Source organism: Cucumis sativus, chromosome 2 (assembly GCF_000004075.3).
Source record: "Cucumis sativus cultivar 9930 chromosome 2, Cucumber_9930_V3, whole genome shotgun sequence".
Lineage (NCBI taxonomy): Eukaryota > Viridiplantae > Streptophyta > Magnoliopsida > Cucurbitales > Cucurbitaceae > Cucumis > Cucumis sativus.
The window spans coordinates 22,917,517-22,941,133 of NC_026656.2; the positions used below are offsets into that span (position 1 = coordinate 22,917,517).

The following is a 23,617-nucleotide window of genomic DNA, read 5'->3' on the forward strand; positions in this document are numbered from 1 at the left end:
GTGAAGTTCCAAGTTGTTCCAACTCAAGATAATAGAATGTCTGAAAAGAGAAAAAAAAAAACTACTCAATTAACAAAAGTGAGGCAAAATTAATTGGACGCTAGAAAGTTTTCTTTATCATTAGAGATCTAAAAATGCAAGGTAAAAATTGAGAGGCTTCACAGATTCTTGGCCAAATTAATGTTGGGATCAAACTGGTTGAACACCAAAGTTAATTTGTTCAAGACTCACACTTTTTTACATACCAAGATTCAAACTAATATGCATCAAAGAAATTGCTTTATTCACACATCATTTGTTCAACAAAAAAGTTTAGAGAACGAGTCTCTATTCCAAAAATTTAACAAAGTAAAGATTGCAAAACACAATGCAAGACAATATGGCTAAAGAAAAGAAGAGTTCATCATTCAACAAAATTTACTTTAAATTCACAAAAGAGGCATATTGCATACTTGTAAATTGAAGACAAACTGGGTACAAGAAAAATAATTTGGCCAAGAGAAAGGATATTATTGAACAAAATTTCAACAAAGTCTAAAGTAAATCTAGTCTTCTCAACTAAAAATATGAACAAGATTTAACAAAGAATCAACAACTATCGAAAATTCAAAAATTCTCAATTCCACCAGCCTCCTTAGATGAGACCCGCACTGATTTGTTCATGGTGGAGATTCCTTTTTTGTATAGGCATAGTTTAAGTGGGAAATTAATTATGCCAGGTTGCACATCGGCCCTTGCATATACTGCACATTTGTCGTTGCCTACAAATGTCAACGTAGAAGCAAACCATTTTTTTGGTCACTTTTCAACTATCAAGACATGCTTACCAAGTCACTTCTTAAGCTTGCTTTCCCATATTTATGTCACTGAAAATTAATCCTTTGAAGCTCTTGGAAAGATCCATGTTCAATAGGGTTCAGAGTTTACATGAGTGGTTCTAAGTTATAGACTAATAGACGACAAAATAGGCTTATGCGATGAAAGGTGCACTCCTATTCATGTGTTGCTAATATGATAATTAAATTTTGTCGTGCAAGTTTTCCTCTCTATTGTCCAAGTACAAGCGAATAAAGGTTTCTTAGTATGTCCAAGTTCGAAAACATGGAATTTAAGATCCTAATTTTTCTAAACCTTACTAAATCATGCGGTATACACTATCCAATAAAAACATATGAACAATATACTAATTATCCTAACTATTTACACTACTGTGCTTGGCGGTGCAAGGTGGACATGGTGGTATGGAGTAATGAAATAGGAACTCAGTAAAAATATGGCAAGGAAGAAAAATTGAATTAACTACATGCAACAACTAATGCTTCAATATCTGGAGGCGATACAACCATTTATTAACTAAGAATTGAGGCAAGCACACCCTCTCAATACGATGATATACTTTTTCGACTTTCGAGATGAAAATACACAAGTTAAGGTATGAGTTCTATCTAATCATCTTAAATGTAGAAACAATGACTAATCTTTAATTAGTACGCATATTTTTTGGTGCTTTTTCACCACAAACATTAACCTCTCAGCAGTGTCTATGCATGAAGGATATGTTGGATCGGTATGACAACCCTAGAGGGGGTGAATAGGGTTTAAATAAACTTTTTTGACAAATAAAAGGTAAAATCAACTAATTAGATATTTTCTAAATTTAAATAAAAAAACTTTGTAAACTTTGTTAAATAACAAAATTGATAAAAAAAAATATATGAATGGAAGTATGCAATCAAACTCAACCAATAAGAATATGTAACTAAAATTAAATTAAAAAATAATTAGAAAAGAGTTAGAGAAGAAGACACCGTAATTTTATAGTGGTTCGGTTAAACTCAACCTACATCCACTTTCCCAAGCACCTCTTGGGATTTTGATTGAAAATCTTCTTTGGACTCTTTCCACGGATTTGAGCCGAACCGATTCTTGCTCCTTCTTCGGGTTCAAGGTTAAACTCGATTCTTTCCACGGGTTAGGATCCAACCGTTACAATATGTTGAAGTTTTTAAATCACACAAAAGAAAACTCTCTAAAAGAGTGAGTATACAATTTGAAGCTCACAAATTTAATCCTCACAATACAATAAGAAGCTCTCAAGAATAAGATGAAAAGAATAAAAATTGGAAGCTTTAGAGAGAATAACAATTTTGGCTTTTTGCACTTTTTGAGGATTGTAAAGATTTAATGATCTTGTCTTTTAAAATTTGGGAAAAGTGAAGTATTTAAAAAGAGAGGAAAGATAAATTCAAAATCATTTTGGATCATTAGATATAAGTAAAAGAAAAATGAATGGTTGAGATTTAAACTTAATTAGCCGTTAGACACAATACAAATAATAATATAATAATATGTCTTTTCAAAATATTTTGTTTAAAAAGAAACCAATAAAGCAACTTCACCATCTTTCAAAAAAACTAGTCGTTAGATACAAGGAAAAATAATAATATTAAAGTCATTTTCTTTTTAAATTCATTTTCTTTTTAAATTCATTTTCTTTATAAAAGTCAATAAAACATAACAAAAAGCCACATTTGTTAATCCTTCATTGCTCCAAGTGGCTTTCTCTAATTGGTTCAAATTGAATGCTTGGTCGACACGTCACCATCTCGGGTATTTTTCCGTTAAGGTTCTTTTAGCAATATTTTTTTCATTTGAACTTCGATTTGGGTGATTCAAGAGGCGTTAGAATCATTTTTCCAAGTTCTACGATATGGTCTATTCAAATTAATAAAATTGTCAATAAAAAAAATCAGATTTGTTATCATCAAAACATAAATTAATTGAATAATTAAAATAAATTAATTTGAGATTAAAGGCCAAAAAGCCAACAGGATAAGCTTGGTGATAAGAATGCACTACTACATTATTCTCGCCACTTGCTTAACTAAGTGTAGTTCCCACTTATTCTTTGATTATGATCTATTCCCTTTCCTTCTTTCGAATAAACAAGGTTAAGAAACGCACGCTTAACTAAAACAAAACTCCTACTGCATTCATTATAACTCTCTGAGTATAAAAAAACCATCATTCATTAGTATTTAGCTAACCAACTACGTTGACATGGAAGAGACAAGAAATATGGGAGAATGAAACAAGAAATGCATTTCTTTCATGAATAACACATTTTACAGTGTAATCAAATCGTCTACTATTTTTCCCTCTATTTTTTTTATGTATTCGTGCAATAAGACTTCATTGTTTTACTTTAAAATCTACAATAACTTTTATTTCTACAAGTTATCACATCCCAAATGTAACATAATGTTTGTCCTCAAGCATCATCTCAGGATTCTAAACATGATTTCTTTTGTGATCGCGCTAATCCTTTTAGAATGCTTTTCTAATTTCATCTGCACACCGATATTTTTTCATTTCTTCGCCTACTCTAAACTTGAAAATAAATAAATTATTATTGAAAAATATCTCACTTTTTGTTTTCTCTTTTAGTTTGAATAAACAATACAATAAATCAACCTTTATGTGTTTATTTCTCGTGGGATTATTAACTTCCTTTTTTCTTATTTATTTATTTTTTCAAAACAAAAGAAAAAGAAATAAATATCTTGATTATGAATTTAAATATCAATATACATCCACTCCTAAAATAAAACTATCTAAAAAAATTAATAGGAAAACAAATTATGTTTTTAGTTCTAACTTTACTAGTTTCATAATTGCTTTGTCGATCGGTTGAATTTAGAAAGTTGGCAAAATATTAACCATTCCATTCAAACGTGTTCTTGTTGACTCATATTCTAAATATATAAACATGTGTGCAACAAACAACAAAACGCCTACTACTAAAATAGTATTTAAATGTGTATAAATATCTTCACCCTTTTAAAGTGTTTGTCAATTGAAATTGTTTCACATTTCAAGTTTGTATAAGTTTTTGTCATACAGGATGATCATGTCAAAGAGAATGACACTTGTTTTTATTGGGATTCTCTTGGTTAGCTTCGACATGATTATGATCACAACTGCAAGAAAATTCATTGATTACGGTTCTATTGTTGGAGGAGATGTTAGTCCTGGATGTAGCCCAACGCACCCTGAACTTTGTAGAGTAAAGATCGCAAATCCATACCAAAGAGGTTGCAATCAAATCTATCGTTGTAGAGGGGGAAATGATATTATTCATGCTGAAGAAGAACATGTTGAAGGGAATGCATGGATTAGCCCTTCAATAAGTCCTAATTAGAGAATTAAATATTGATTGAATTGATATGATATAATATTTATTTATATATATCTGAAACAAAATTGTTTATGTCTAGTTATTTGATGAATGATTGAAAAATGCAATCATTAGATGTCTGACAGAGCTTGAAAGCCATGTGTGATATGTAATTGGTATGGTTGCTTAAAGGACAATTATGAAACAATATATGCTAATTTTTTATGGAGAATTGAAAAATAGTTGCAAATGTAAGTAATTTCGAAAAGGGTAAAGACTGACCAGTTCAACTTGACAAAAAATTAGTTGTAAAAACCCTTGCATATTACAGTACTGTGGTGGCAAGTGAGGGTGTTGAACCCGGAGGAGTGGAGGTGATTCTTTCTTGAATTCGAACTAGGAAAGATTGTTCGAGAAACTAAGAAAGCGTTGATGGATTAATCAAGAAATTTAAAGAACCATGATGTAACAAGAATCAAAGTGAAGTTCCAAGTTGTTCCAACTCAAGATAATAGAATGTCTGAAAAGAGAAAAAAAAAACTACTCAATTAACAAAAGTGAGGCAAAATTAATTGGACGCTAGAAAGTTTTCTTTATCATTAGAGATCTAAAAATACAAGGTAAAAATTGAGAGGCTTTACAGATTCTTGGCCAAATTAATGTTGGGATCAAACTGGTTGAACACCAAAGTTAATTTGTTCAAGACTCACACTTTTTTACATACCAAGATTCAAACAAATATGCATCAAAGAAATTGCTTTATTCACACATCATTTGTTCAACAAAAAAAGTTTAGAGAACGAGTCTTTATTCCAAGAATTTAACAAAGTAAAGATCGCCTAACACAATGCAAGACAATATGGCTAAAGAAGAAAAGAGTTCATCATTTAACAAAATTTACTTTAAATTCTCAAAAGATGCATATTGCATACTTGTAAATTGAAGACAAATTGGGTACAAGAAAAATAATTTTGCCAAGAGAAAGGATATTATTGAACAAAATTTCAACAAAGTCTAAACTAAATCTAGTCTTCTCAAGTAAAAATATGAACAAGATTTAACAAAGAATCAACAATTATCAAATATTATTCCACCAGACTCCTTAGATGAGACCCGCACTTATTTGTTCATGGTGGAGTTTCCGTTTTGTATAGGCATAGTTTAAGTGGGAAATATATTATGCCATGTTGCACATTTGTCCTTGCATATACTGCACATTCGCCGTTGCCTACAAATGTCAACGTAGAAACAAACTATTTTTTGGTCACTTTCCACCTATCAAGACATGCTTACCAAGTCACTTCCTAAGCTAACTTTTCCATATTTATTTCACTTAAAACTAATCCTTCCAAGTTCTTGAGAAGATCCAAGTTCAATAGGGTTCGGGGTTTACATGAGTGGTTCTAATTTATAGACTAATAGACCACGCAATAGGCTTATGCGATGAAAGGTGCACTCCTATTCATGCGTTGCTAACATGATAATTAAATTTTGTCGTGCAAGTTTTCCTCTATATTGCCCAAGTATAAGTGAATAAAGGTTTCCTGGTATGTCCAAGTTTGAGCAGACAAAACTTAAGATCCTAATTTTTCTAATCCTTACTAAATCATGCGGTATACACTATGCAATAAAAATATATGAACAATATACTAATTATCCTAACTATTTACACTACTGTGCTTGGCGGTGCAAGGTCGACACGGTGGTATGAAGTAATGAAAGAGGAACTCAGTATAAATATGGCAAGGAAGGAAAATTGAATTAACTACATGCAACAACTAATGCTTCAATACTTGGAGGCAATACAACCATTTATTAACTAAGAATTGATGCAAACACCCTCTCAATACGATAATATACTTTCTCGCCTTACGAGATGCTAATACACAAGTTAAGGTATGAGTTCTATCTAATCATCTTAAATGTAGTAACAATAGCTAATCCTTAATTAGGACGCATACTTTTTGGTGCTTTTGCCACAAACATTAACATCTCAGGAGTGTATATAAAGGATAAGCTTGGTGATAAGAATGCACTACTACATTCTTCGCGCCACTTGCTTAGCTAAATGTAGTTCTTAGTTATTCATTGATTACGATCTATACCCTTTCCTTCTTTCGAATGAACAAGATTAAGAAACTCATGCTTCACTGAAACCAAACTCCTAATGCATTCATTATAACTCTCTGAGTATAAAAAAACATCATTAATTATTATTTAGCCAACCAACTACGTTGACATGGAAGAGACAAGAAATATGGGAGAATGAAAGAAGAACTGCATTTCTTTCATGAATAACACATTAGGGCTTTCGGCCATGAGGTTTTGCTTACAAAACAATACAATATAGTAATTTAAAAATGGAAATATAATAGATGTGTCACGCCGTAGAGTTTGATCTCTCATACTCTTTGGCTTTGATTTTTGCATATAGATGAGGGAAAAATGTAATGGAGGAATCTCTCTCTCTTTTGTTTTAAGCACTCACCTAAAATTCAAGGGAAGGGAGAAGAATGGACGACGTGACTAGCTTACTTTTTTTGCCAAAAATGTGCTCACCTTTGTTCTAGAGTGAGAGACTCTATTTATATACTAGGGACGTCTCATGAGCCAGGCGTAAGGAGATTAGGCCTTTTGGCGAAGCCAAACTAATGGTTTGAAAACCATTTCATAGAATAGAAATCATAATCACCAAATCAAGCTTCCATATTATAACTCATGCTTGAACACATATAAACAGTTGATAGAAATCTCTTTTTGAAACACTTTCTCATTTGAAATCATCTTTCAAAATAGTAAAGTAGAATCACAAATTTTTTAAGAAGAAAACCACTCACAGATCATAGGTCAAACCCTTGACTAACATGCTTGTCCGATTCTTTCTTGTCGAAAACCTCTTTGATCCAACATGCCACACCCAACAACCTCCATTGCCCATAAACCCATTTTCTGCTAAAACCTTTCTTCAAATTTAGAGCTTAATAACATAAAATTTGAAACTCAAATGAAACTGTTTGCTTCTACAAAGTAGTTTCAACTTGACTTAATATTCTCACCTTAAAATTGCAGCTCCAGGTTCCAACGAATAAACTCTATATCCCTCTGGAAGTCCATACTGTTCAGAATCACACGAATTATGACCTTTCTTTCTTCCTTCAACTCAAACTTAGTCCTCTCTTACTCAATTTAAACCAACAGCTTCAACTTAAGAAATAGACTCAAAATGAAATTTTTTTGGAGTAATTTCATTCAAAATGCGCGAGTGTATTGTTATAAATTCAATATTCAAACTGGCCTAATTTTAAAGCCCATTGCATGAATTTACGTTGATACCTCACCCCTACTTAATGTCACCTTAAACCTTATTAAGACACCTTCTGCATACTTTTACACCTCAAAATTCATGCTAAGTCTTTGACACTTCACTTAATCCTTAAACCGCTTGTCTTAAACCTGTCACATAGTTGTCAAAAACGCATAGCTGGCTTCCAAGACCATCTTGCCTAGTTTCTCTTCCAAACGACATAACTCGACTTAGAAAAGTTATAACTTAAAATTCGTAACTCTTTTTATCAAAATTCATTCTACAAAGTTGCTCAAAAATGAGTTAACTTTCTTTTATCCAAATTTCAAAGGAAGACGCCTAACTAAACGTTTTTTAGCCTTCTGGGAGTGCATCTTACTCAGATTCACTCGCAAACTGACCTTCTTGCCTTCTCTTATTCAAAACGTCAACTTTCTCATATCCAAAATGCTCAGCCACCTTCTTAAAAAACTAGACTCCAATTATGAACTTTTAAGACCAATTTGAGTGCAATTTTCCAAGTGAGTTGTGAGAAACTTCTTTTTGAATTTAGCTAAAATGTCTAACCTCTACGATACTTCTTTCTCGCCAACCTTAATCATTCAAAATGTCTAACGTACTACTCCTTGATACTTAACCAAAAATTATCCTTCTTTCTAACCTCTTAAACTCTTTGGAAAATCTACATTATTTAAAGTTTGGGTCTTACACAATAAAACTCTAACAAAGAAATATTTTTGTACCGTAAACAATATGAACCAACATGAAAATGGCTTCTTGTACCAATGGCTTATTCAACCCCTTTACATGACTCATTACTTTAACTAAAATTCTGCTTCACATACACAAAATACTCATTAATGGCTCTCTGCATAGATCTTTTGAGGTTAATCGGAGAAGGGATGAAAGGGGAGACAAAGATTTTAGGGCTAATCGGAAAAGGGAGGACGACCGATGGAAAGGGCAAACAACTTCGATCACGAGTGGTGAGAGGTGCATTTGGCTGGTCGATGCTTAGTCGTAGAAGTTGTCGGCGTTGTCGATGGAGAGATGGAAAAAACATGGTTGAAATTGAAAAATGGGACTTTGCATTAAGACAACAAGAATGTTATTCTCATTTAGTAAAGGATTTAGTAAAGAATCTAGTGCTTCGTTCAAGAACAAAACATATGAGGGGGATCAAGTATCATTTTATTCAATCAATTGTGTGAAAGATAAATTTTGGTACCTTAAAAAGTTTTAGGAAGTAAGAATCAAACATATATGTTTACCAAAGTAGTTCTTTTTGACAAACTAAAGTTGTGTGCAACTTCAGTTGAACTTCTCTTCATGAGTAAAGAGAAGAGTTTCTACTGTTGTAGCGAAGACATGATAGTTATTCAGTCTCTAAGTGGGAGATTGTTAAGAAAGATAGAGCCCAAAATCAAGATCCATTTCATTTGCTTATTTCTTAACCTATAATCATTATCAAGGTGTAAGAATCCATTTGATTGGTTTGCATGAAGGTTTGTAATTAGTTAAAAAAGAATTAAGTTAATTTGTTGTTAATAGGGGTGGTGGATTTCTCACTACAACAAATTTGACCTTCTTTTATGTACAAAGCACATTAAAAAATGTCTTCCCTTTCGATGTTTTTTTGCCAGATTTTACTTTTCCTTTTTGTTTTCTAATTGGCATCTTCATGATATTGATTCCCTCCTCAATGATTCTTCTACTAAAAATTATAACATTGAAATCCAAATTTATAAACAACGTCTACAAAATTTTAATGTAGGAATGGGGATTGAACTCGATACCTTTTGTCCACGGGTACATACAGGTGTCAGTTGAGATAAACTCATGTTGGCCAACTTCTACAACTTCGACAAATTTTAAAAACCCTAAATAACAAACTTTCAATTCAGCTCAACTAAAGTTGAATACAATAACTAATTTAATTTTGATAAACTCACTTATTTCAATCTAATTATATTTACAATAGTTAACTTTTAAAAAGTCATATTGTATTATTGATGAATAGAAAGTAATAACTAAAAAAAATACTAAAGATTTAAGAATATTATTGATGAATATCGTGTGTTTTGAGCCCGTTAACAAGGGTCTGAATTTCGTGCTTCGTGAAAATAGTTTTTTCTTGATGTGCAATGTCCATCAAAATATCATATTTTTTATAGGTGTTGTTCATGATCTTATCCTAAACCCAAAATTATAAAAAAAAATTCTTGATGGGTAATGTCCATCAAGATATCATTTTTCTTGATGGATCTTGTTCATGATCTTGTTTTGGTCTTTGTCCATCAAGAAACCCTATAATCATAAAAAAAATTCTAAACCCATCAAGAAATCTAAAACAAATATATTAAATTTTTTTCAATGATGGCCATTGCAAATCTAGAAAAATTCATCCATGATGTCCATCAATGAAACCTAACTAACTTGATGGGCATTACCAGTCAATTAATACATTATCTTTGATGTTTATTGTTCATTGAGAAAAAGTTTTATTGACATTTGTGGAGCATCAACAAAACTAAGAAAACTTTGCCCATTAAGGAAATCAAGAATCCACATTTTTTAAATGTTTTTTCGTATTCCTTCAACAAAATAAGAAAACTTTTCTTGACGTACATAACTGTTAAGATAAATATTGTATCAAGAAAAATATTTTTCTTAATGATCTTTTGCCATGACCATCTAGAAATAAAAAATTGCATACATCAAGAATGACCAAATTTTTAGTAGTGTACGTATAAAATTAAACATTTGAAGCAAAATTAAGAGATCGTCATGAATATCAATTTGCAAGGAGAAATGAAAATGGTCGTGAGTTCCACTTGGTGAAAGAAGATATATTTTTTAGTTTATTATTATACCACTAGAAGAAATTTGTCAGCCTTTGGTGTCGATTCGAAACTAACATCTATGCTAGCGTTATTAAAGGTCTTTAATGTCGTTTTTGCTTTGGCATATCAAATGGGCATATAAAATATTAGGTTGACATCAAATCATCCACATAATTAATTATTTTGTTAAGACTTTTTGTAACGTTTTAAAGACTATAATTGAACTAATGTAATTAATTATGTGATGATATAGTAAAGTCATCATTTCGTCCCATTTTGGTTTTCTTGAAATTTCAATAAGTTTCAAATCAACACTCTTTATTTACCATTACATTTACATACCAATATGTTAATATCACGAATTCAGTTAAAAATGTCTCAAAAGTTAATCTTAAATTAAAGTGAGAAAAAGAGAAAAACGAATATTACGTTCCAAATTCCAAACAATACTAAACTAAATCTGTCTCTTTCTCTCATTTGTAGTTACCTTTTATACTTACCATTCACTATTTCATTTCTTCACTCTCTTTTGTACTTTTCTTCTTTACCTTTAAACCCCAATCTCCATTAACCCACTGCCCACTTCATCTTCATATTTTCCCAATCAAGTCTCTATTTACCATTACATTTTCTTACCAAACTAAATCCACAAAGCAGACTAGAGAAATCAAAACCTACTAAAGATTGATTCAATGATCTATTTTGATGCCTCCAAAAAAGAGTTGAAGGCGACTGGAAAAGTTGAAGGCGACTTGAAAAGTTGAAGAGTTGAAGGAAAAGAGTTGCGGCGGAAGCACGAAGAGTTGAAGGCGAAAGTGGCAGTGACTGAAAAAGAGTTGAAGGAAGAGTTCCGGCCACGACGGCGATTGGGATGAGTTCTGGCGCAAAGACGACGGTGAGTTTCAATTAGGTCACTGAATGAGAAGAGAAGGGAGAAGGAAACACTAAATGGGGAGAGAAGAAATTTTGATAGGAAAGGGTAAAGTAAGAGAGAGAGAGGGAAATGTAATTTCTTCGACTTAAAAAAATTAAAAAATAAATTAAAAAGGGAGAAGGTCATTAGTGTCACTTTTCATACAATAACTTTTTTTAAAAGAAATTAAAAATGGATAGATCATTAATGTTAGTTTAAAAAGACATTAAACCATTATCATTCACGTGGTTTAAAATGGACATTAATGATCCACCTTCTCAAAAACGACATTAAAGTCATATTTTCATTTTTTTTCACCTGACACTAAAACCCATATTTGTAATATTGCAATTTTCTTTGAACTTGTTAGCTTATTATTGTGCATTTTCTTTCCACTTTTATCAAGGGTTTTGTAAGTTTTGTTTGAGTAATTTGTGAGAATTTTTCTAAAGAAAGGTGAAAGAAATTTATTCGAACCATTATTCCAAACCTTTTTAGTATAGAAGTTGCATATATTGGTGGTAGAGAACTAAACTTGATTAGAGGACATTGGGTGAACCGATATAAGTCGGGTGTCATCTCTCGTTTCTTAAACTTATTTTTTTTATTGTTCTTGTTCCTAGAGAGCTTAGGTTAAGTTATCTATTCTCTTAAGCTAACGAGTTGCAAATTATATTTTTCACATAATTTGAAATACGAATTTGATCCAAGATTGTTGGATAAATTATCGTATGATTTTGGATGATTAATTTAAGTTGATGTACTATTATCACCCCATCACCTTCCAAATACAAGACATGTGTATAAAAGTTGATCAAGTTAATTACTCTTAAGTACCTCAATAATTCTGAACAAATGAATGAATGTGCAACTTTGCTTCAAAACAACAAAACCATACATTTTTTTCAAATAAAAAAAGGGCATCTTTTTATTTCATTTAATTGTAAAGACTAAGACATGCTTGATTTTTTATTTAACGATGATATATCTAATACATATATTATATACATTTAAGAAAGTAACTATAGAGAGGATTATGAGATTGTTCTCCAACCCAACTCAATTAATCTCTATTTGTTTCCAAGTGCTGGCAAAAGAGATCTCCCCATCATAGTTTGGTTTCATTCCTTCGCTAGGGTTTTCGTTTTGGGTGTTTCTTTGTGAAGTAGAAGAAAACTCACTAACGATGGCTTCATTAGAACCATCGTTCTTACATCCTCCTTGCTTTGATTTATTTGCTTCTTTGTCCTTCATTTGGTAATGACCGTCACCTTGAGAATGAAAATAATAAGTTGATTTTGAAGTGAATGCCTTTTTGGAAAGGCTTCGTTTTGACATTTTTTGCCACTTTTTTAGCCCTTCAACTATGCCGTCTGTGAATACTGTTCTCTTCGGCCTTGTTCCCATCTACCACAAATTATTATTATTCCACACATCAACATGGGATTTTGTATTTTATTTAAAGAAAAAAACCCTTCAAATAATCAGGCAATGTCATCCATTATTTTGTGTATAGTCCATAATGATAGTTTCTGTTTATTAAAACTAATCTAACAACACCAATTTGAAAATAATAATGATTTGATTTGATAAAAGCTATTTCATGGTTTTAGATAAATCCTCGGTGGAAGATTTAGATGTTTGCAACCAATCTAAATAATTGTTCAAACTATCTTTGATTATATATTTCTAAACCATAAAACTAGCTACCATTATCCAAAAACAATAGATTGAATTTAAACTATTATTAATTAATTTATAAACATATTTTACGTTTAAAAAATTATATCATACGATATATCATATAATTTATAATATATTGTATGATACACATTTCAATCCAACACAAAAGAAATGAGTTTAAAACATCAAAAGTGATATTTATTATAAAATAATCTAATTTAATATAATTCTATTTTTTAAAATTTCAAATAAATCTAGATACATTTAAGATGCAGAAATTTTAATGCATATTTGAATTACAAGTTCTAAAACAACTTTAAAAACTAAAATTTAGATTAGTGCTAACGAGCACACATTCGTTGAATTTAATAAATCTAAAAATATATAAAACAACATAATTCAAACTGTGTATTAAATAAGAGGTGGTGTGGGTTCTTGTTGCAAGTTAATAAACATAAGATATAGGGAAGATATATATATGCATACCTGAGTGACAAGAGCATAAAGAGGGAGGGTGACATATCCACAAAGCAACTGAACTCCAATGCCCATTCCAATCCTGATTGCAATATCGCCATTCCTTCTACTGAAGCATGATTTTATCCCAAACTCAAACTGTTCAATCAATATTTTATCATTTTAGAAAGTCATCTCTTTCAAACACTTTAACAAATATATATAACACTTTTGGTATGCTTTACTTTAATTTTTACGTACCCATGTCCACGTGAAAAATGCCACCTGAAATGAGTTCTGCCATTTATAATAAATTTGAGTTATAATTTCATCAGCCAGATGTATTTCTTATCATTTTATATAGATATGATATGCTAAGTTCAAAATGCGTGCCTGACAAGTTCAAGATATCTTTAGATGCAAATCATTTTGGTTTTGGTTTGATAACTACCAAAAATACAATCCATATTTTATTCAAGCATACATATGTAAAATTATTGAGTAAAATTTTTAAAAGGAAAAAATAGGTATAACAAACATATTATTTAAAAAAAAAAATTTAAAATTGCACCATATACCCTATCATATGATCTCAACTCTACACCGCAAACACAAACATATAAACTCATATAAACAACTCTGCACTTCAAAGACAGACATATGAACTCTAGACATCTTATCTCAACTCAGTGTCCCAAACAAATTCATTAACAACATCAGTTTGAGGGTTTAGTAAAAATGTTGTATTTTTCGTCACTTGCACTTTAGCAATCATTCCATCATGATTTTCTCTTATAAAAAAACTATAATCATTTATCGAAATATTATAGTCTTTCTCTAAGAGTTGTCCCAAACTCAAGATATTGTTATTCATATTCGACACATAAAAAACTTTAGAGATAAACTCGTTCTCCCCATTCTTTAACTTGAGCAAAGTATCTTTTTTACAATTGTCTTACCATATCTTGTCATTTCATTTATGACGGTTAGAAATCTTGAAGTACAATCGAAAATCGATTCAGACTCCTTCATATGCAGTGTTTCATAGTCACCTCTCAAATTTTGGAGGCAAACCTTTTTTACTCGATCTACTCCTTTATACGTATTCTCCAAAAGTTTCCATGCTTGATGTATAGTTGCTCCAAAAATCTTCTCAAAATTTGAATCATTAATGACTTGATGAATGATGTCGAGAGCTTTTTGTTTTTTCTTTCTTGTGTTTTGTAATGCTTGACTCAAAGTTGCATCACTTTTTTTATTCTTTTCATAACTATTATAACAAAGCCTCACACATCTTATGAACCAAGTAGAATTTTCATTAGAATAGACACCAATTGCTATAATTTTCTTTTGTAAGTTGACGCATTTGGAAGGGAACTAAATTGTTATTTGCTATTTGCAAAAGCAACTTTTTTCTTAAACTCTAAACTCAAGCTCTGATACCCATTTTTTGGAAGTATCTGATGAACACCCCAAATAAATAAGCACCAAAAAAAATATTTGTGAGAGAAAAAAAGCTTAGTGGAAAGAATCTTAAACTAACTCTCTTTGTGTGTATTGTTTTTCACACTTAAATGCAACATATTGATCCTATTCATAGGATTGTCTAGATCGATAACTTCATGTTATTAAATACATATAACAATTAACTTCCTACTTAATTCATCAATGTATCTAATTTTAAGTAAGCTTGACAACCATTCATCAATTAATATATAACTTTTATATGTCTTAGTTTTATATATAACTTATTTCAATTAAAAAATGCTTTAACTTTTCAACCCCACTTAATTTTAGTTTCTACATTTTGAAATTTAGTATAAAACCTTGCTTCCACCTATAGATTCTTTATTTTGTAGCAATGTGACAATTAAAAGCAAGAGTAGCTTTTAAAATGATCCATAAGTTGAAACGAATGGAATAAAGATAAATTTAATATTAATGACTTGAAACTAAGCACCAAAGTGATTAAAGTATTTCTTTCGTTTACAAAGTTTTTAGAGTAATAAAATTGGGGGAAATTAAACTTGCATTCATTTTAGAAACTAGAAAACTAAAAGTCATATTTGATAAGTATTATTTTTTAAAATTAAGCTGATACATGTGCCATTTCCAACCTATTGCTTTTTTCATCAGACTTTTAATTAAAATAATTTAAAAAACCAAACCAAAATTTGAAAATAGTTGTAAAATCTTGTTTTTGAATTTCTGAGTGTGAATTCATAATGAAAATCATGCTAACAAAAAAAAAAAAAGGTCAGTTCTAATAAACCCAATTTAAAAACAAAAAAAACAAAAGTGAAATGGTTATCTAACAAACTTTTGTTTTTCTTTAAATGATGTTTATAAATACGGTAAACATCATTTTCACCCATTAGATTTGGAATATGATGCAAGTACACTAATAATGTGTTAACTTAATTGAAATATTCAAACACGCCTCTTAATTCCATTGACATCCATTAGTTGTTTTTTAATTAGTAAAGAATTAGAAATTAGAGATGAATAGGTGTACCTAAGGAGTGATAGGGATACACATCCCTAAACGGCTAACACTCTCATCATGTCCTGGTTCAAAAGGATGTAAGAAGATCGGAAAGTACAATGGGTGATAGGAATGTAATTAAAGATATCTCTATCACCCATTAATTATCTTAGGTTAAAATTTAAAAACATAGATCAAATTAATTTAGAGCCAATACTGTTTTATTATGAAAACAAAGAGCATAATTACCTGAATTAGAACGAACTGAATTAGATAGAGAAGCCAGCTGGGTTTACTAAACCAAAATAGTCGATCATGAGGCTTCACTACAAATGCTCCACTGCTCACAGGCTTCCTTTTGCTACTTTCTACACACATTTTTGTTATAATCACTTCCAGCTTTGTTCCCACAGTTACTACAATCTTTTCAAATTTTCACAAAACAATGAGGCCTCAGGTATATAAAAATATAATACGAGCTAGTGATAATTTAAAAACAAAATATCTAAACTGCATCACAAAAATGATCAATATTGTGTAACAACTGTATTTCATATACATCGATAGTCTACCAATTATATTTTAGTACGTAGTGTATCAAATGTATCATGCATGCGTATCAAGTATATTCACACTTTTTTGACATTTCATCGGTTGACATTGAATGCTTATTGTTTATGTTAAAATAATAAATTTGGACTATAAATCTCATTTCTAAAACTCATGTTTTCAAATTTGAAAGAAGCTTACCAAATAATAATGTACTTTTCCATTACCGTTCTAAACGTATTTTCAAAAATAATAAAATATATATTAAAATATTTACAAGCTATTAACAAAATTTTGGATTTTATCATAGAAATAGATAGATTTCTAATAGATATTGAAAATTTTGTATATGTCATAAGTATTTTGTTAAATTGGTTAATTTTGACATTTTACTAATAGCAACTTTCTTTCCTTTCTCTTTTTTCTTCGTTGGGTGAGTTTAGTCCTTACCACTAATGGGATGAAAGGGAGCCAATAATAGTTGTAGAACTCTGCACAAAAATCAAATAAAAGTTTTGAATTATAAGATTGATGATGACATAGACTAATTGTGGTCAACTAATTTGACAGTAATTTTAAAATCCTTGAAATTAAATCACTTCTTCACATGTTTAAAGTCATTACCCTATACAACTTTAATCATTCAAAATTAGTTTGATACTTTTTAATTTAATAGTATTAAAGTTGATTTAAAAGTATAATAAAGCATATTCAAATGTTTTTTTAAATAAAAAACATGTATTTTAACGATTGTAGAATCATCCCTATTCAAATGTTATTAATTATAGAAAAGGCAGTATTATAGAGAGATTTAATTAAACATATACCGCTCTCAACTCTGAACTAAGAATACCATGTAATGTCACCTCTAAACAAAAAAAAAAAAAAAAAGAAAGGAAAACTAGAGTTTGAATTGAAAAACACACACATATATACATATAAACAGAGATAAATAGTTTTCTTTGATTTATTGAAAAATTAACAATACATTAATAGTATAGATTAATTTTTAAGATTTATCAGACAATATATATTTAAACATTGATTTGAAAGTATAAACTATAAAAAGAACAAGTGCCAAATACAAAATAGAAATAATATATATTTCAACATCTAAATCATAGTGAAAAGGACTTGATAATCATGTTAAATTTCCCCTTTAGCAAAAAGCTTAAGTTGATATGTTTGAGGAAAACTCAATCAGTTCGTCAATGTGATCCATTAAAATAAATTCATTGTTATTGAACTAAATAAATACGACGTTGGCCTTCATTCTTTTTCTCTTGAAATTAGATGGTCCAATTTGATTTATATAAAATTATATTTAAACCCACACTTGAAAATCTTTTCTTTTGAATTAATGGATTGATCAATTCATGAAATTTGAGATGAAGGAGAACCATTGAGAGGTTTGCATTATCATTATTATATATTTGCAAAGTCAAATTAACAATAAAGAAAGATGGTGATATAGAGAGTAGGATTTGATCTCACCATGTGCACTGAAGAATATTAACAGTATAGAGAAAATCCATATCCAGAATCTGCAATATCCCATTCATGACAACACAAAATCATGAGAGAAAATCATCCAAGATTTCACAAAAAAGAAAATTTTAATGAAATTTCTAGTAGCTTTACCTGATTTGAATAACTTGCACAAAATCATGATCAAAAGCTCTATGAAGAAACTTTTGGAAATTGAATTCAGATCCTCCAGCAATGTTGGACTGTGAAAAGAAATTAAAACTGAATTAGATTAATAAAATAAAAGGTTTTGAGTGGTGAAGTTTTGTAAGAAAAAACTGGAAATTACCACAATGAAGCCATTGCGTAGAGTGAAATAATCAGATTTTGAAACGGAGCCACTGAATTGCCTTATGAAGCAAACCTTATGAATTATATTATAAACAAAAATTGGATGAAATTAGTTAATGTTGAATAATAAAATAAAGATGAATATGAGAGTGAAGGTGAAGGTGAAGGTGAAGTGAAATTACAGGCCAAATTAGGAGTGGATGAGAGGCATAGAAATTTAGATGTCTTTTTCCAATAGATGTTTGACGTGTGAGTCTAAACCTCCTTGGATCTGCACATTTTCATTTCATTTTTAATCTCAATCCCAGCACTTTTTTTCTTTTTAATATTATATATATATATATATATATATAATATATGGAAATGTCTACAAATATTACTTAATAGTAATAAATGCAGGAAAGAAATTTCTTAGTTTTAACGTCAATTAAGACTTACTCCAACCTTTATACATTTAGAAATTAAAGAAAGAAAAAATAATGAAAGATACCATTGGTAATCTGATAATCAAGAGCTTGAGTCTCCTTCTCCCATGCTTTCCATTTTCTTATCTGCCCATAATGGAGTTTTCTCAATCCAACTATGAACTAATTATTCATAATACTTCAGCTAATTAACATGAAGATTTTTTACCATGATAAGGGTTTAGTCTTAAATTTTTTTTGTTTCAGTATATTATGCTTAATTTCGGAGGAAGAATTTTTTTTTTAAAAAGACGAAACTATATTTTTAGGTTTTCAAAATTTGATCTCAAATTTTGATAAAATTGTTGAAAATATTTATAAGAGTATAATAAAATTTATGAACTTAACAATGATATACACTTACATATAGATATCTACCTATCAATGTGATATAAAAGTCTCTATCAATTCTAGAATATATTTCGGAACGTGATCTAAAATTAAATAAAGCGAAACTAAAAACCATGGTTAAAAAATGATTTTTTTTATTTTTTTTATTTTTGTTATGTATTGAAGTGATACCTTGGCAATCCCTAAACACATTGTGAAGATACAATAGAGAACATGAGACACAGCCGATACAGAAATTAATAAATTCAGCTGCGAAATTCCTTCCCTTGACATCAAAGAGACCATTCCCTAAAACAAAATTTCCAAAAGGGTATCACTATTTTAGTTAACATCACTTTTATGTGATTCAAGAAGGTTCAAAATTAAACTAACCTTATAAATAATAATTGAAGTACCTTTGAGTCACAATGGTCAATTTCCTCTGAATTGAGTAGAGGAAGGTTTGTGGGTGAATCAAAACCTAAACTTTGATTTTTTAAAGTGAAAACAACTGGTTCCATGGACAAGTACTCCATAGCAATATCTTTACAAGGAAGAAATGATTTTGCCACCCTTTTGCTCACACATATATTTGGTATGGATGATTCCAAGAACTCAAGAAGCAACGACATAAACCCCATCTTCATCATTTCTGTAATGATTAAATTTATCATAACTCATAAGCCCTTGTAACTATTAAGCTTAAGTCAAGATTGTTTAATTTCTCTAACCTGTTTTGATCTTTCGCAAACCTTTCTCGAACGATTTGATTCTCTTCCTCGTGAGAAACTGAAGATCATAAACAATTATTCATGATAAATATGAAGAATTTTCATTGTATATAAGAAGTTTCAATGTGGAGTAGTATTTACCTGAGCAAGGTGGTGGAGAGAAGTTTCAATGATAAAAGCTAAGAAAAAGAAGAAGAAAACAAAAGTGGAGATAGCCCAAGTTGGTGTACTTTCAAGTGAACCACCACCGCCACTACTACTACTAATTTCTCCCATTACTTTTGGTGATTAAATCCTTAAATTATTTTGCTTTCGTTGGCTATGTATTCTTATATAGAAATTAGAATGACAAAAACGTAGATATGAAATATATGTGATTGGTCAAAGCAATCAACTATATCCTCAAGTTTGTACTTTCACTAAAAAGATTCGTACAGTACGGAAGAATTCAATTTTGCATTCCCATTGAAATTAAATGTGCTTCTATAGCTCACCAGCTCATATCAATAAAAAAAAATATAATACCCACAAATCAGTTTGCAACAAATTTCCCAACCGAATCAAATGGAAAACTTTCGATGTAAATAAATATAATAGCAAATCCAATCGAACCAAATGCTAGGTTATAAGTAAAAAACCAAATCTTTTGTTCAATTTCGTTTAGTTTGGTTTTGCTAATTACTAAAAATTATATCGGTTTTAATGATCACCCTATTATTAGCTGCCCTATTTTAATTACTACGATATACTATCTATTCAAATTGGCATACCTTTTATGAGTTATATATGTTCCTTTTAGCTTGCTTTGTTGACTTGTGTACATATGTTATCGAGCTCCTCTCTAGCTCACACTTGTATATTTATATTTAACACATGTTGCTTTAAGGAATTGTGAGAGTGTTAGACATGTGTTAATCTAGTAAAAGATAATTTAATGTGCATCCATTAATCTATCATAGTTTACCTCTAATCAAACCAATGGATCATGTTCTAAAAGGATCATTAGACTAGAAGAATAGGAAAAATTCAAATATTTGATTCTACAAAATTAAGAGTGTATATAATTTAATTGGTTAACACCAATAGAATTGACCACTATTTAAATCCAAAAACTTGCTTGGTTATTACACTATATGAATAAATTATTGTTTAGTGCAAGTTGAGGATTTGTATTATATATATATTGAACATTTGATTTAATATATTTGAAGATTATTATTAATACATCCTCAAAAGTGGCACGATCATTTTTTAGAAGAGATCCAAGCAAAATGAGAGAAATTTGAATTCTCCTTATTATCATTATTATAAAATTCAATAGATGAATCAAATGATTGACTTGATCTACATATTATACTCTTTTTAAATTGAGAAATGGAAGTCGATCGATCATTCTATATTTTTGTAGTGAGAAGAAAAAGGAGGGAGCATATAATTACCAATATACTTTCTTGAGAGATTTGTCAATTGATCTTCACTTGATCTCAAACCTTGTCCATACATCAAATAATTAATATTTCAAAAAAAAAGTCCACGATCATATGGTATGTAAGAAGAAAAGAGAATTAATAGATTGGAAGTTGATTGAATAATCATGTGACAAGTGCGGAAAACCTGCCTTCAAATACGACATCGTTGACTGCTAAAAACGCCAATAATCTCTTCACAAATTATTTAAACTCTAAAGTCTTAATGCTCTTATCAACATGATGTGTTTTTTCTTTTTGTTTATTAATTTTGTACGGTTGTTTACGCCATTGATCAGTGCTATATGATACGATCTTAAACCATGTAGGAAATATGCACATTTGTTATATTAATACAGTAAGTGGGTCATAGTATAATAGTGTTTTTCTTTTCCATTAATGCATGTGTTGCTATTTATTATTAAAAGTAGTTAAGAACATGAAGGTTTGAGAGAAAATAAAAGAAACCTAACAAAAAAAACAAGTTAAAGGGGGAGAAACGGGTGAAATTCGCGTTCTGAAGTTGATGAGTACTTGTAAAGAAAGAAGCTATAAAAAAAATAAAAGTATAGAGTGATGTGAAGGATGCGTTCTAGCTAGGGGACACGAGGAAGGGTAGTACACGTAATAAAGCTAGGCGATGCACTATGACAAGATAATGTGATAAGGGATGCATAGTAAACATTTTGAGTTAGACAAGGAAGAGTTAGGCGAAAAGAAAAGTTGAGAAGGTGAAAGGGTGGGGACTTGCTAATCAGGATATCGATTAATCAGTAAGATACGTGTTAAATTTATGTTAAGCATGATTAGAAAAGATATTAAACTTACACGTGTTACTAAGAATAAACTAACAACTTAAGATGAATTTAAGGATGACTAATCCGATATAGGATTAGTATAAATACACCTTGTAAGTTCAAATGAAGTATAAGGAAATTCTAAGTTATGAAACTCTACCAAAAAGACAACAGGCAACGAGGAGAAAAAGAAGGGAGTTAGGAGAAAACGTTTTAGATTTTGTGAGTGGCTCATCCAAAGAAAATAATAGAGGTTTAATTTCTAAAGCTTTTCTTTCAAAGTCATGATATATTATGTTATGTACACTGAAGTACATGTTATATATATATATTATGATTTATAAGAATAGAATGACCGTTTGAAAGTTTGTTTCCAAGTTAAGGTATTCATTTTATGCTATTTGAATATAATACTTATATGCATGTAAACAATTTTGCTAGATGTATTGAGAGGTTCGCATTAGAGTTGACTGCCTGAGCAACTAGAATTGAACATCAATTCTCTAGAGATGCTAATGGTGAAATGAATCATCACAATAGTCTATGCATGGAGTGGAGGGATAAAAGTCCTACACAACGGAAGAATTTAAACCGAACCATTAACTCAAATTAATTAGAAAAATAAAAATATTTTATGATTTGTTTATATACAAAGTATTTTACGATTTGTTTATATTTGTCTCTACTGTTTCTACTCAATGTTCTTCTTGTAGTAGGACAATTACTATATCTTATGATCGAGCCTAGAAAAATATTTTTTTTAAAAAAGTAAAAAGCAACCAATATTGGAAACCAATAAAGGTAAGTGTTAACATTATTATTTGTTAATTAAAAATATACAACATATGGGTTATTTGCACCGTTAAATATTTTGGTAATTTATATATTTATAATGGTCTATGCAAGTTGGAGTTGTTGAATGTGGGTACTATACGATGAGATACATGAGAGATATAATCACTAATGGGAGCATAGTAGTTACAGATTCGGTATGTTGTGTTTAAATGACTGATTGAATTATTTTATACAATTCAAGTAATCAAAGTATTAACTTCAATATTTTGAACTTCATATTAGATTGATATAAGAAGCTCATATAGTCAATTCGAGTTGGATGAAGTGTAAATGCAGCTAGCTAATTTCTTAGGTGGCCACATGTGATTATGGTGATTAGCTAAGTTTTTTTTCTTTTTTGGGTTAGGTAGACATATATATTTATTAGTTTTAGGTAAATCAATGATATTATTGGGTTAGCTTACACATGTATATTTTGTTGATATTGAATATAGGTGAATCTCAATATTGATATGGTACACCTTCGGACTAGACATATATTTTGTTTATATTAGACATAGAGTTAGGTAGAACAATTTCTTCATATAGTTAGAAGTTTGGGCTATTGTAATTAAATATGTAATGACCAAGTATATATGTATGATTTCATTGATATACGCAATTTGTTAAAGTATTAGTTATTTGATGGAAAGTTTGGTTTGATTTAATTGTTCAATTAATGTGTAGTTTAGGCTATTTGTGTAATCTCAAAGGCTTTACTTACGTGTGTCATAGTTGGACTTCAAAAAAAGATACAATATAATTAT

The 23,617-nt window shown here is 30.0% G+C and overlaps 1 protein-coding gene across 3 annotated transcripts; it reads right to left on the reverse strand.

The window, feature by feature from the left end:
- Nucleotides 1–12,173: 12,173 nt before the first annotated feature.
- Nucleotides 12,174–20,037, reverse strand: LOC101211712 (MLO-like protein 12). Of its 3 annotated transcripts, none has more exons than XM_011651909.2 (14): nt 19,895–20,037; nt 19,754–19,811; nt 19,439–19,674; nt 19,215–19,331; nt 18,719–18,779; nt 18,411–18,499; nt 18,227–18,301; nt 18,052–18,140; nt 17,905–17,954; nt 16,861–16,901; nt 16,111–16,284; nt 13,638–13,673; nt 13,407–13,535; nt 12,174–12,644 (listed from the first exon to the last, which is right to left on the reverse strand). In XM_011651909.2, the coding sequence occupies exons 1-14, from the start codon at nt 20,027–20,029 to the stop codon at nt 12,297–12,299; spliced, it is 1,638 nt and encodes a 545-aa protein (XP_011650211.2). In that variant the 5' UTR covers nt 20,030–20,037; the 3' UTR covers nt 12,174–12,296. The 3 variants fall into 3 exon arrangements, 1 of the variants encoding a protein (XP_011650211.2); XR_004214377.1 differs by lacking the exon at nt 12,174–12,644 and adding an exon at nt 15,892–15,944 and having other exon boundaries at nt 13,462–13,535; XR_004214378.1 differs by lacking the exon at nt 12,174–12,644 and adding an exon at nt 15,892–15,944 and having other exon boundaries at nt 13,512–13,535; nt 13,622–13,673.
- Between the last annotated feature and the right edge of the window lie 3,580 nt (nt 20,038–23,617).

Excerpts from the sequence above, each read along its gene's own strand:
- LOC101211712 (XM_011651909.2), bottom strand. The coding sequence starts at position 20,029 with ATGGGAGAAATTAGTAGTAGTAGTGGCGGTGGTGGTTCACTTGAAAGT. Across the intron at positions 18,500-18,718 it reads TGATTATCAGATTACCAATG|ATCCAAGGAGGTTTAGACTC; the intron begins GTATCTTTCATT and ends GAAAATGTGCAG. Across the intron at positions 13,536-13,637 it reads CATTTTTCACGTGGACATGG|TTTGAGTTTGGGATAAAATC; the intron begins GTACGTAAAAAT and ends TTGATTGAACAG.